General features: G+C 40.6%; 1 protein-coding gene across 1 annotated transcript in view; it reads right to left on the reverse strand.

Annotated features, from left to right (window-relative positions):
* rttn (rotatin) overlaps window positions 1–15285 on the reverse strand; it is a 55560-nt gene that overhangs the window by 4235 nt on the left and 36040 nt on the right. Inside the window, exons 33-46 of the mRNA XM_042331662.1 lie at window positions 14770–14962; window positions 13527–13609; window positions 13187–13304; window positions 11861–12056; window positions 9730–9820; window positions 9080–9233; window positions 7495–7632; window positions 7038–7246; window positions 6002–6106; window positions 5785–5815; window positions 5380–5477; window positions 4274–4351; window positions 4032–4158; window positions 1777–1979 (exon numbers count right to left, since the gene is read on the reverse strand). Coding sequence (XP_042187596.1) covers window positions 1777–1979; window positions 4032–4158; window positions 4274–4351; window positions 5380–5477; window positions 5785–5815; window positions 6002–6106; window positions 7038–7246; window positions 7495–7632; window positions 9080–9233; window positions 9730–9820; window positions 11861–12056; window positions 13187–13304; window positions 13527–13609; window positions 14770–14962 — 1824 coding nt within the window. The remainder of the gene's footprint in view (window positions 1–1776; window positions 1980–4031; window positions 4159–4273; window positions 4352–5379; window positions 5478–5784; window positions 5816–6001; window positions 6107–7037; window positions 7247–7494; window positions 7633–9079; window positions 9234–9729; window positions 9821–11860; window positions 12057–13186; window positions 13305–13526; window positions 13610–14769; window positions 14963–15285) is intronic.

Raw genomic sequence — 15285 nt, forward strand, 5'->3', positions numbered from 1 at the left:
CAGTCAAACTAATGGGTCTGTATTTGCCAAATGTAGCTAACACCTTTCTTGAATATGGGAACCACATTAAGAACATAAGAAATGCTAGGCAAAAAAAAACCAAGGTCCATCTAGTTTGCCTTCTTGACGGTCGCTTGCACATATGTCCTGAATTACCTATGTACTATATCCCATAATGTTAATATACATTTGCTGGCTTTGTCTGCTAGAACCTCCCTAGGGGTGATCAACTTACTCATGTCTACAGTGCTACAAATATCTACCGCTTCTTCTCTGCAACATATCCTGAGATACAGGTCATCTGCATTTGGGGATTTTTTTTAAAGCTCTTGAAGCCTATCTAAATCCTCAGACTCACTGAAGTCAGAAAGTCCCGAGTTCAAAGGCACGGTTGAAGAGGACAGTCTTGATAGGGTTCTTGAAGGAGGCAAGTTTTTCATAGAACTATAGAAATTTATCCACCTAGCCCATCTGTGCTGACTCTTTTGGAAAAGCAATCCATTCAGTCTCATTTACCTGGCTTTACCCCATACTCCTGCAAATTATCCATTTGTATAGATTGCTATAAAAATATTTTGAGGAAAGATCAAGTGGATGATTCTTGGAATTGTTGCACTTAGGATTCTGAAGGATCTCAAAATGTTGTTTTGCTCCAATTAGTAAAATATGTTTTGCAGTCATAACACTTGACATTTCTTTTAGCCTCAGGCTCTGGCAGCATCAACCTCCATGGTTGCACACTGCAACTTACTAAGCCAGTCAGGAACCTAGGTGTCTTGTTCAACCCTAAACTAACTTTTCTCCCCCACATTCAAGCCATGACCCACTCTGCCTTCCCTCCCGTAACATCGTCCGACTCTGCCACTACCTCACCCCTCAGGCCGCTGAAACTCTTGTTCATGCCTTCATCACCTCCAGGCTCAACTATGCAAACGCCCTCCCTGCTTGTCGGCCTTCCCAACTCCTCCCTCCACAGGCTGCAGATAATCCAGAATTCTGCAGTCAGTGTCCTCTCTCGCACCAAACTCCGTGACTTCATCTCCCCCATTCTTACCCTACTCCATTGGCTCCTTATCCCTCAGAGGATCCAGTCCTCACCTACAAAGCCCTCCATGGCCTCGCCCCACCCTATCTCTGCGACCTCCTAACCGCCTACCAACCCACCCGCTCAGTCGGCTCCAGCCTGCTCCACATCCCCCGACCCACCACTGGCGGAAGAGCCTTCAGCCACTCTGCCCCCAACCTCTGGAATTCCATCCCCCAGTCACTCCGCCTCACCCCCTCCTTAATCTTCGTCCCGCCTCAAAAACCTCTTCTTCGACCATGCCATTGATCACCCCCCTTTCCCTCCCTTCTCCCTCCCTGACCCCAGCTCGGGTCTGAAATGCTGTACACTGTCCAGCGCCTTGGGACGTCCTCCTGAAGTGAAAGGTGCTATACAAATGTAATCTTGTTGTTGTTTATTTATTTATTAAGAGTTAAAGGCCAATAATGGAGGGCAAAACAACTTTTTAAATCAATCAAAGAATATTGAAGCTCTTTTTCTGGATTTGTTTTAAGAGATTTTGAGTCATAAAAAGATGGTCACTAACATGCAAATTCCAGCAGGAAGATGATACATTCACATAATGCAAAAATGCACAAGGAATTAAGTTTACATTGATTTTGAAAGGTTGGGTTCATTTTTGACAGGACTAGGTAAACTGCTAACTTAGTGCAACCGCCAGTGTACCATAAACAAAATGTGGATTTGACTTCAGGGAGAATGTTACTTACCTTCTGCAGGATTCCTTTACATTCGTGGAACATGGCTAAATTGGAGAGGAGAGCAAATGCCATTTGTCGTACCATACTGTTGTCACATGATTTGTGAAGGGCTTGCTTCATGATTAAGTGAACCAAACTGTTATTTGACAAGCTTCTTTGAGAACACTGGGGAACTAGTGATGCTCCACCTCCCCAGCAAAGGAAATTACATGCTGAAAGATACAATTAATAAGCAGCATATGAGATTTCCAACTGAAATAATCACCTTTACTTCATAACTATTATTACTTACTCGAGTAAGAACACAGTGGGGTCCAATTTGTAAGTTACATTAACTGTGTGTAAATGTATACATAGAGGTAACTACAGATGTCCTTAATTATGTAAATAATAATCCTTGCATTTGATATAGCACTTTACATGTCTTCTAGATGCCTTGAAGTGCTTCACAGAATACACTGTAAAGTGAATCGACTGTATACTTGTGGGAGAAACACGGCAGCCAATTGCACACCGCAGCTAATTAACAACCAACGTCAACCATTAGAGCACCATCTGTAATCCTGCAGGGTTAGCAAATGAGTTCACCAAACAGAAATGAGCAAGATTGATAACAGTGCTTTCAGAATTGTTTGCCACTCAAGTACATCACAAGCCTGACAAGCAAAAGAGGCAATGCTCAGCCTGGTTATAGAAAATGAACCACACGTAAGAAGAGACAAACATTAAAGGACATAGCAAGGAAGAGGTCTAATTCAACTTTGTGCTAGGCTTAGCGGGCTTCCCAATCCTATTCTGCCACGCTCTCTGGAACTCTATCCCAGAGTCCCTATGAAGTACATGGAATAGGTCTTAATGAGTCAAAATGTAGAAGTCACTGTACTGTGAAAATAGATTGCATTCCTAGGTGATCAGATTCCTGATGTAAGCACATTTCTTTGTAAACTAATGACATTCTGAACATCCGTGATCAGGGCTGCCTCTGCCTCCTTGTCCTCCTCGATCTCTCTGCTGCCTTTGACACTGTCGACCACTCCATCCTCATATACCGCCTCTCCGCTTTACTCAATCTTCACGGATCCGCCCTTGCCTGGTTCGATTCCTATCTCTCTCACTGTCTCCACTTCGTTGCCTCTAACGGTTTCTCCTGCAGCCCCCGCACTGTCACATCTGGCGTCCCCCAGGGCTCTGTCCTTAGCCCTCTCCTCTTTAATATCTACATGCTCCCCCTTGGTGACATCATCCGCAGACATGGGGTCAACTTCCACATGTATGCGGATAACACCCAACTATCTTTCTGCCTCCACCCTCAACTCCAGGACCACTGCTGTACTGACAGACTGCCTGTCGGACATGAAGTCCTGGATGAGGGCAAATTTCCTACAGTTGAATGTGAACAAGACTGAGGCCCTCCTGATTGTCTCGCGCCAGGGCCTCAGGCTCTGGCAACATCAACCTCCATGGTTGCGCACTACAACTCACCAGCCAGTCAGGAACCCAGGTGTCTTGTTCGACCCTAAACTGACTTTTCTCCCATACATTCAAGCCATGACTCGCTCTGCCTTCCCTCACCTCCATAACATTGCCCCGACTCTGCCACTACCTCACCCCTCAGACCGCTGAAACTCCAGGCTCGACTATGCAAACTCCCTGCTTGTCGGCCTTCCCAACTCCTCCCTCCACAGGCTGCAGATAATCCAGAATTCTGCAGCCCGTGTCCTCTCCCGCACCAAACTCGTGACCCCATCTCCCCCACTCTCACCCGACTCCACTGGCTCCCTATCCTTCAGAGGATCCAGTTCAAGATCCTGGTCCTCACGTACAAAGCCCTCCATGGCCTCGCCTCACCCTACCTCTGCGACCACCTAACCCCCTACCAACTCGCTGGTTCCCTCCGCTCAGCTGGCTCTGGCCTGCTCCACGTCCCCCACCATTGACAGGAGAGCCTTCAGCCACTCTGCCCCCAACCTCTGGATTTCCATCCCCCAATCACTCCGCCTCACCCCCTCCTTAGCCTCCTTCCAAGTCCTGCCTCAAGACCCTCCTCTTCAACCATGCCATCGGCCACCCCCCTTCCCCTTCCCTCCCTGACCCCAGCTCAGGTCTGAAATGCTCTACTCTGTCCAGTGCCTTGGGAGGTCCTCCTTACGTGAAAGGCGCTATACAAATGTGATCTTGTTGTTGTTGTAAACTATGCAAAAGGTATAATTGTCATCCAACGCTGATGTAAACAAGGCAATTCTTAGTATAGCAATTGTACTCACATGCTGATAAATTAGCTGTGTAAACACATAGCAGCTGCAAAGCTGTCAGCAGTAGTTGATCATCCATTAAAAACCAGGGCCAAAGTGAGTGCACTACACTCACAAGATGGGCATCAGAAGCTGCAACCTGTTAGAAAGATGGTAAAACAATGAACCTCTTGGTTAGAACTAGTGCCTTAAACTGATCCTGAAAGAATAATTCTGAACTCACTCTGAATGCTTCACTTTGGAAGTGGACTTACTTTGCATTCAGCATTGTTATATAAGCAATTTCTCAGGAGCTGCATGGCAATCTTCAACTCTTGGATAAGACTGTCATCCTGCATGAATAGAAAAATGTGAGAATGAAAACACTAAATTCAAATGCGTATTAATAAAGGATGACCCCCACTCTAGCAGTTGGGTCATGAACTCACAAAATTGGCCCTGAGTCTTGAGTTGAATGCTTATTCTCTCCCTGGACACACCACACTGAACTAATTCTGCAGAGCATTTGGCACAGGTTGGCAAGAGTGGGCATTTAGGTTATTACTAGAGTTTAACGAGCCCAAACTGCATAGCTTGCCACTGGCATTACTGTTTGGAAAGTGTCCCTCCGCTTGTCCAGCTAAGACTACCCTACCCATTTGGCCTTTGGCTTGTAGGATTAAAGAAGACTCAATAGGAGGAATGCCAACATCCAGTACCGCTTAAAGTCCTGTCTATGAGCCAGACTGACCAGTCTGTCTCATCAGCAGTGCCTTGGAAGGATTGTAGACCAACCCAACTCAGGAATAGACTACCAAGAACGTCAGACAAGTAAGAATTGATGCCAACATTTCTTTGTCAAGCATGTCACCTTGGAGCCAGCTCAGCAACAAGCAGACCTGATTTACTTACCCCAAGGATCATAGTGATCATCACTTCCTTTTAAACTGCATGAAGGAAATGCTGTTAATGTAATTTCCTCCGAGCTGTAAGTGTATACTCTGCGCAGGAAAGAAGGCAACCACTCTTACAGATTTACAGGACAGCTGCATTATCGGCAGACTTGAGGAATAGCAAAGCATGAGAATGAAAGAAATCTAACTGGATAAACAAGTTACAATTTGCAAGAGATTACTGATATTTCATCTTGTAAATTAAGAAACAAGAGCATTACATCTGGCTGTGTCTATTCTTTGCACCAACAGGAATCAGCGCATGCCATATGAGCTTCACTGAGTAACCATATTTCAGTACAACTGAAAAAAGGTCAAAAGGAAAGGGCATTTGTCAATTTGAAGTCAGATCTAGAATTGTAACATCTTGCTACTACAATGAATCGCTGCGAATCTTAATATTACTGAACAAAAACATCTGGGTTTACCTTTTTTCTTTGGACCACTTTTCCTGGTCTCAGAGAATCCAACTTAAGTTGAATACAAGTATGCTTCATCTGTTCTATGCTGCTGTCAATAACACCAGCTAAACAGATAGGAAAAATTATTAGTTTTTTTTTAAAAATTACTTAATCCTGACTTCCAATTATTTTCTAATATCTCCACATAGGCATATGTGTCTCTGCTCCTGGTCCTTAGCCTCCACATGACGGCATGTAGTTCCAGATGCTGGTGCCCAGTTAGTACTCCAGCCACTCCACTTACCACTACTTCCCCAGATGTCCCAAGTTGGTAATTAGACATCTAACAAACAGGTATCTATCTACCTCTCTTAGGTAGATTGCAGGCACCAGAAACTTCTTATGAGCTGCTTGGTAATCAGCCCAACTCACTGAGACCATTGCCACCATCCTCCAGCCTACACTGAGAGATGAACATTTCTTTCTTGCTTGTAATTAGAGAGTATCGTTATTTATCATATATCCTTCAGGTAGATGTAAATTTAATTTAGGTTGTATAATTCTAGTTTCTTTACTAACAATTACATGCTTGAGTAATAAAACTAAATCGACAAGGCTAATAGAGATGTGATTTCTGTTTAAATCCTACCTTGTAAGCGTGCTTTTGTGCACTACCACTAACAGCAAGCAATGATGTAAGAGCACCAGCTGCAACTTTCCTGTGGGCATCTTCAGTCGATTTACCTTCATAGCTCTGACAAAAAAATGCAAAACAGCATGTTCAATCAATCAAGGATCTTTTGGGGAAAAAAGGGTTCATATTATTCCAAAAACTGAAGCAGAAATTTCAAATGATTTTCCTGTTTCTATGTCGTTGTGATTCTGAGAACAGATTCCCACTTTCCTTTCTTGGATACGATTATAAAATCACTCTTGCTCTCTTGATGTCACCAATTGGTGTGCTCTGAAAGACTTTTACTGACTTGTAACTTAACTTTACAATTCTGATAAACGTTTCACACCCCAGATAAACAAACCACTTAATATTCCTTGATCAAGGCAAATAATTGATCATTACTATAATATAGTGTTGATCTTCAATAGTTCTGTCTCTTTCAGAAGGTGAGTAATGTTATTTTAACATCATCGGCAAGCAATAATTGAAAACAAGGTTAACAAGCAAAGGATATTTGTCAATTTGAAGTCAGATCCAGAATTGTTACATCTTAATATTATTGATCAAAAATGTTTGTGTTAATCTGTTTTTCTTAGGAACCACTTTTTCCAGTCTCAGATTTATTTAATTAAGATGGAATTCAATAATTGTGTTAAGAACACAACATTTAAGTTATAAGATTCATAGCAAAATCAGTTTAATGTTGCTCTTCCCAAAGGATAAATAAAAATATACAATTGATAAAAAAAACTGAAATGAATGAAAGTGAATTTTAAAAATAGAATAAATACAAATTTGGAATTGTCTACATGTGTGTGGGGGTTGGCTCTCAGAAATTTTAAAAACTTTGAGAAATTCCTGTGCTAAGTTTGGCTGCCATATTTCACGCATTGAGATGTTTCGAAGACGTGATAAAGCGCTATATCAAATGAAAGGATCATCATTATTATAAACTCAATACAACCACCTGGACAAAACTTACACATCTAGTAGTATTCTTTCAGATTACCTGTAATAAGATTTCACAGAGGCAAATTCCTGATGGCTCAGTCCCATCACTGATCTCTAGAAGTTCAGTAATCGTGGGACATTGACTTTCACCGCTATTGTGGAACTGTCTCTTCCCCTCTTCAGCCAAGAGGAGAGAAATGAACTGTAAGGATGCGGTATACAAATATGGTGTGCTGTTGGACAGCTGAATGCACACTGAAATTGTATCTAAAAAACAAAGAAATATTCATTGAGCAACACAAACCAACGTCTTTCAAACTTGTAGAAATAAAGTATATTCTGTTTGGAATTGAGAAAGGGTCATTTTAGTTAAGCAGTTGTAATTTTGTCAAATATTTTGTTTTTAGAATTGTGCAGAAATTTACATTATCTTATGTGACAATACTATAAAAAGAGCTCAAAGGGGGAATTCATTTTTTTAATAGAGAATGCACACGTTAATTGTCTTACATTACCTATGAGAGCAGCCCATTGCTCCGCCGCAGCACCAACAACAGACGGGAATGTAGCCTGACCACTTTTCCGTAGAATTAAATTTAGAAGGATGAACAAGTCTGTCCACGTTTGGTAGATGGCTGAGGTTACCTCACAGTCTGAAACATCGATATTGTTATTAGTTTGGTGTCAAAAAGTAAACCTCAAAGGATTCATTAATAGCTAATAAAAAAACCTACTACATTTGGTACGGCATTTTTCACGTCAGGAGAACGTCTCAAAAATGCTCATAGGAACAACTATAAAGCATAGTGGCTATGTATTGTATTGGCAGACATGGCATGATTTCCCAAAAACAAAGGGGATGGGGGACAACAACAAGAGATGTTCACTGATAGAAAGTGAACAAGTACCTTTTCTTACAATCCCTAGAATCCATTATTATTTATTATGGCCCTCCACTTTGTCTTCAATCTCAATGAATAAATCTCTCCTCGGTATTAGATGTGAGGGAGGAAAGAAATAAAGCACAGCGTGGGTGTCACTGTGTGGGGGTTCAAGCTGAGGCTGAGGCATTGGGCAAGAGCACTGGCTGCTGCCTATTCCGGTAGGATGTATACCTCACATTCTCAACTAAGGTGAGAATAGGATCACATTTTCTTGACTGGGGAATCACCAACACAATATTAATCTTTTCAGCCTTGCTACATGAAAATTACCCAATGAAGCTGTTAGCCAGCCATTTGGGCCTGGGCATCTACAAAGAAATGAAGCCATTTTCATGGGACTCATTTTCAGGACGAACCCGATTCTGTTCCTACCTGTGGCCTAACCTAGCAGAATATAATACTTGCATTTGATATAGTGCCTTATCACATCGCTGAAATGTCTCAACGCGTTTCACAGAATATACTGTAAAGTATTATTAAACAAGTGGTAGAACAAAGTCAAAAGTTGTGTCAAAAGTTATGTTTTGACAGTCATGTCAGTCCATATCTGCAGCATTTTGTTCCACAAGCAACTGTGAACTGCAGGGGAATCAAAGTTGGGTGCCCTTGAGCAGGGACCGCGGAACCTTTTTGCTGAGCTTCTGCGATAAGGGTTGTGCCACGTTTGAGTCTTTGAGCCACTTAAACTAAAGTCTTCAATAACTATTATGGTAAGTTCAAAATAAGAGATGAGGTAGTCAGCTGCTGTTCAGCCTCACTGTCCTGTGAAGGTTGATTCCTAGGTACTGTTTACCAGGATTGGGTCAACCTCAAGCTAAATAGGTGGTGCTGGTATAGGGATTGGTGACTGTAGAGTTGCTGCTGACACTAGTTGGTGGATTATTTTGCTCAACGGTTGTATGGAATTATTGACCAAGCTCTAAAGTAGGTCTGTATTAAAGCTTCTGGCTGTGTGGATGGGGAAATGAACTCTGATCTTAGGCACCCACACATTTAAATTACCCTGTGAGGACAATCGAAGACAGTAAACAATAATGCTCTTTTGACCACTGGTTGGCTGTGCTTTTGTGATAATTACCACATTATAAAGCACATTACAATAATCCCCCGATTATAATCGTTCAATTTGAATTAAAAGGTAAGTGAAGTACATTACCAAAATAATCCTTGCATCGAACACAAAGTACTGTTAATATATTTGACAATAATGGTTTCAGCAGGTCATCTTGTGTTATATTTTCATAATGCAGGATGAGACAGGTCTGGAACAGTCCAGACAAAGATGACAAATACTGAAGGAGGCTCAAAACCTGCAGAGAAAAATATAACATTGCTTGCACGGAACAAATCAAAACATCAGCCTAAGAAATCATACTGAACATCCTGTAACACTGAGTGCTAATATGTGCTAATCTCAACCAGCACAGCAGTTGGGAAGTTACTATTGGCTTCAGCACCTCAGGTTAGGGAAATTAAAAAAAATATATCAATGGGAAAAGATGGAAGAACTGAGAAGCATTGAGAGTCCAAGCTCAAAGCATAATTGCTTCTGCCATAAAACCAGTCAGAGCGACAACTTTTGAGGTCTTTATGTATTTGGCAATAAGCCAAACAAAAAAGGGCAAGTCTGTTCCGTTAGAAGGAAGGTTATTGGTGATACTTATGAGTCAAGAAAATATTTATTTTTAAAGAGTCACAGTGCAGTGGATTTCTGGTTCAAAGTCAGTTGAATATTCAAGTACTGCGAGTAAAGATGGTGCTAGCAGTGGATTCCAAGGAAATGAGCGGTTGAGGTATCAAACTGACCTGAGCTTTAATATCCTGTCTGTGGTTAGGGTGAAGTAGTGGTGTTCTCAGCTCCCACAAGCATCTCTCCAACAAACTAGTGTTAACTACACTATTGACAAAGCAAAGGAATATGAATATATTACAATTAATTACAAATTGTTTAGTGAAAGATTCACAAAAGTTTTTATATTGCACAAGAAGTAGAGGCATCGATTAAGCTCATCAAACCTGTTTTACTTGTTTATTAGATCGGGGCAGATATTTTAATTCCATTTCAACACCTCATCGGGGCAGGGTCGAGGGGCCGAATGGCCTACTCCTGCTCCTTATGTTCTTTTCTCAATAACATTTAAAACCCTGCTTTCCAAATATTTATCTTTTATTGATCCAAATAGATTTTGCATCTATGTATATTCTAAGGAAATAAGTTTAACATTTTCACAAGTTATTACTGTATACAAAGATCAGATGGGGTCCCAGCACAGACCCCTGAAGCACCCCACGTTACTTGGTATGAAGGATCACTTCTATCTATAGTAGCAACTATTTCTTCATAATGTAGCAGTAGCTATTTTCTCCACAATTTAGCAGTGGCTTTTCTTCAATGGAAAATATAATTCCTCAGTAAGGAACAACATACATTGACTAATGGAGTTCCTACTTATGAATCATCATTTTTGTTTTACATGTTGAATTTAATGTCACAACTGACTTAAAAACAACTAATTCCATTGATAATTTTTCATGTAAATCACTACATAAACTAAATAAGGGCATAAAACACAAAGTGTTATGAAACAAATACTGCCATGTCCTCTCCCACAACAGGCTTCGTGAGCCTATCACTCGCATCCTCGCTAGCCTCCACTGGCTCCCCATTCCCCAGCAGAGAGTTTCAGATCCTCATTCAATTAAAATTTAAATCCTCCACGGTTTTGCCCCACCAAACCTCTGCAACCTCATTCAATCATATCGCTCCAGCTGCTCCCTTTGCTCAGTGAACACTGGCCTACATGAGGTCTCCTGCCCTATATGACCTACCGTCAATCAGCAAGCAGGCTTTTAGCTATTCTGCCCCTGCTCTTTGGAATTTTGTCCCAGAGTCCCTTTGACTCGCGCTTCCTCATTCAAGATCCATCTTGAGTGGATGGATCTTGGAATCCTGTAGCTCAAAGTTAGAGCACTTGCCTCGCAAGCAAGAGACCCAGGTTTGATTCCCGGCAGGGCAAAACCTTGGGCAAGCTTCATTACTCCACATGCCTGATAATAATCCCTCAAGAAAAAAAAATAATTTGGTCACTCAATCCACGACTGTTTGCAGGACACTGCTGTGTGCAATTGGCTGCCGCGTTTGCCCACAAATATACAGTCAATTCACTTTACAGCATATTCTGTGAAGCGCTTTGAGACATCTAGAAGATGTAAAAAGTGCTACAACAAATGCAAGGATTATTTATCTCAAAATTCATCTCTTTGACCATACTTCCTCTCCCCTGCCCCTCGGCTCCTGCCCATAGCTCAGGTCCTATGCCAATAGGTCAAACACTTTGAGACATCCTACCAATGTGAAAGGGTTACAAGTATATTCTGTGAAGTGCTTTGAGATGTCTAGAAGACATGAAAAGCACTGTATCAAATGCAAAGATTAGGATTAGTTTAGAAGGGTGCTATTTAAATGTAAATTGAATTGTATAGATGGCAAAACATGGCCACAGACTTTATTGCATAGATTATCTGTAAAGGAAGCTACACGTACGACTAGAACATTGATTAGCATTCCAGTAACATTAATTATGAAATCATGCTGGAATTAGAGCCATAGAGATTTATAGCACAGAAGGCAGCCATTCAACCCAATCAATGCATCTGTGCTGGCATTTTCATGAACAATCTTTTCAGTCCCATTTACCTGCCCTTTTCTATACCCCATTACTTTTACTCGGTGACCTACTAAATGCTGAATAAGGGTGTATACAAAATACAATTGCACAGGCAGTAGAGCTATTCTTGCAACCCACTTGAGTACAGGTGGGTTGCATGAATAGCTATAATTTTAGTCACTGTTTGACACAAGATGCAGACAAGAGTTTGGAAATATGACTCAGTTGCCCTTCAATACTTCCCAATTAACTGTTATTGAATTACCTACCGATGGAAAGCTGCAAAGAGGTGGTTTTGTTTGACTGCAATTAATGTGTCTTCTGGAATAGCTGCCAGGAGGTTAGTAAGCAGGCTACAGACAGCTGAGAGAAGGTGAGGGGTAACAACTGCACACTGCTCTGAGTTAACAGAAACATGGGAATTTTCACTGTCCAGAGATTGAAGTGTGTCTGTGTCACTTTTCCCTAAGAGGAGTAAAAACAAAGGTTAAAACGTAATCTTGGTACTACAGCAGTAAAAGCAATACAAAACACATGACAATGACAAAATACTCTCAATCTGTAGACCAGAACTTGTGCTGTAAATTAGAGAACACAGTCTCCTAACTATATCCTGGGGAAACCAGCCAAGAGCATCAAATTTGTCTGAGTAGAAAAATATAATGGAATGATCACCAATGATGCTCATAATTAAGTCAATTCACTTAACCGTATATTCTGTGAAGCGCTTTGGGATGTCTAGAAGATGTCAAGAGTGCTATATCAAATGCAAGGATTATTATTATGGTTTTCAGGAAAACCTTCCATTGAGCTAAAGGGTTTATACTTTAGAACTTCAAAGTACTTGTGTCCTGTCCTTGCTCTGCCTTCTCCACCTTTAAACTTTCATTTTTAGTCACCTTTCCCATTTATAGGCACATTCAAAAAAATTGGATGCAATTGTTCTGAAGGAAAACATTGACTTATTGTGACCCAAATTGATATCTTGCACACAACAACTTGCATTGATACAGTGCCCTTCACACCGGATGGTGTCTCAGAGTGCTTAAAGATCAAAATCAGTAGGGGAAGTCCCACCAACATAAGTTCCATTTACTGTGCATTTGTGAAGCAGGAAATGGGTTGGGAGCAACTTGATAACAATTTAAGCGTCTTCGGGTCAACGCTGACAACACCTTTTGCTTTGAGATTGAGATTGGGATGCAGATAGGCGAAAATGTAGAAAAGCGCTTTTGGCCAGGGACCAATATGAGGGAGGAAAGAGAGCATTGAATCAAACTGAAAACCAAAGTTAAAAAATAGCTCAGTGAGTCTGAGGGAGAGGCCAGGAAGGTTGAGGAAATCAGGGCCGGATTATACAAATTGAAACAGATTTAATTTCCAAATTTCTACTGTGGTTGCTTTTCCTCCAAACACACCAGGCAAAGCCAGGAATAGAAAACAGAATGACTTAGTATTGTACTTTTAGGCTTCCACTGAAATAATGCTATTTTCAGGGTTGAATTGAAATCTGGTATTTTGAAATCATTCAAATGTTATTCAGTGTTTCTTGCTTTAGAAATAAGACACTAATCATTTGCAGAACGTTAATCTACCTTGAGCTGTAAGCCTGTTGCTTGGAGCTTCAGAAGCAATGACAGCAGACAGGGCAGAAACTTGCAACACTCTGTATAATTCAGGTCCACCGACTGATGGGGAAGACTGTGGCAAAACCTAGAATTTTCAGAACAGTTGTGAACAGTTTAAAAAGGAATTCAAACATTTTTTGAAAAGTAGTTGATATAACTTTCGCACACTAATATCCACAGGATGCACTTTTGAGGGAAAAAATTTTTCCAAAATAAAGTTCAAAACAAAAGGTTAACAAAACTGTTGAAATTAAATTTTCTAGTTAATGATCTATAGGTAGTTGTGCATTCAGGGTTTGCTACATACCAAAGTGCTTGATGTAGAAGGGGGACTTGAAGACTGATTGTGGTTGGATAAGACGGATGGCATTCGCCAATATTTCAATGAGTCTGTTAAAAGAAATATTAATAAATATTTGTCATTATGAACAAAAAAAATCGAGCCTGCTCTGCCATTAAATTTATGAAAACTCTAACTCTATTTCCCTTCCTTTTCATATCCTTTCCAACCAAGGATTTCTCTCTTTCGACCATCTCAGTCCATTGTGAATCCATGACCTTCCGTTGCATATATTCAAAATCCTTTGGTGTTAAAGCAATTTTCTGGACTCTGTCTCCTACGTACCTCTAATTTTAAAGTTATTATATTCCCCATCGAGTGTGAAGAGACATTCCTCACACAACCCCATGATAATGCAATCATCTAGGTACGATGTCTCATATTATTTGCAATAACAAAGCACAGAAAAATGGCTGACTTTCAGGAAGATTAGAAGGAGTTGTTTTTTTCAGAATTGCCAGGGTGTGGAATGCCCAGTTGGGAGTGGTTGATGCAGGATCCTACTATCTTTCCAGAGGAAATTATAGATATCTGAAAGGAGTAGTTTGAAGGGATTGGGGAAAAGACCGGCAAATGAACCTGAATGGATTGCTTTCAAAGAACCACCACCGACACAATGAGACACAGAATTGTAAAGTTCTAAACCAATCAACTAGCACAAAAAGTGTATTGAATGACTTGTGTATAAAGTGCGATGGGTAGAATTTTCACAAGCCATTATATTTTTGAGACTTAAAATATTATTCTAGTATCTTACTATTTTGTCTAAAATTTGTAACACATTATTCAGGAAATCGCAGCTTCTATTTCTGTCACAATTCTACCTATAATCTATTCAATGCTGACAGTAGCTTAGTAAGGAAGGTAAAGATAGCAGTTTGTGGCTGCCAGTGGATTGAGCAATTGAAATGTTAAAATCTGTATTCATGCAGATAAAAAGCAATTTTCTTACCTTTAACCTTGAATGTAGTTCAATTACTTAGTCCCCTGGCAGCCACAAACTGCCATCTTTCACCTTTCTCAGTTGCTGGGAAAGTACCAGCCCCAGTGAAATACTTATTACTTGTAATTTTAAATAAAATATAGATCAGGGTGCTGAACAACCTCTACAGCAGCAAGAAGTAGTTTGCTCAGATAAAAGCAGCATTATGTAAACCAAAGAAAAGATTCAGAATAAAATTCAATGGGTTGACATTCTTAAAACGCATACCTTCGAAGCTGTTACTGAGCAAACTGTTTTCAGTAGATTTAGCGACACTGAAATCAAACATTTGCCTTCCAAAGTAGCAATGTTTTGCCATATAAGCCACATGCTCATAAAATTGGCAGTGATACAGCAAGGCCTGGAAAGCAGGCAGTCCTACCAGTGACACCCCAGACTCCTCATCATGAACACATGGGGTCTGCAGAAAAATAATCAGGAAATTACATAGAACCATACTGCATGGAAACAAGCCATTTTGACTAACTCGTCCATACTAGCATTTATACTCCATACACAAGCCTCTCCTGTTCCCTTCTTACTCATGTACATTTGCACCCTCCCCCATCAATAGAGCCAAAATATCAATTATTAATATTACTGAGGTTTACACTTACTATCAGTTTGTTGTGAATAAATTGTGTCTGCAGCATATTTATGTAAATATGATGATTTTAATTTAGTACACCAATCCACCTATATACATGTTCAGATTGTTTATAGATCTCTTTGGACTGAAATGGA

This window comes from Callorhinchus milii, unplaced genomic scaffold (assembly GCF_018977255.1).
Source record: "Callorhinchus milii isolate IMCB2004 unplaced genomic scaffold, IMCB_Cmil_1.0 Scaffold2, whole genome shotgun sequence".
Classification (NCBI taxonomy): Eukaryota; Metazoa; Chordata; class Chondrichthyes; order Chimaeriformes; family Callorhinchidae; genus Callorhinchus; species Callorhinchus milii.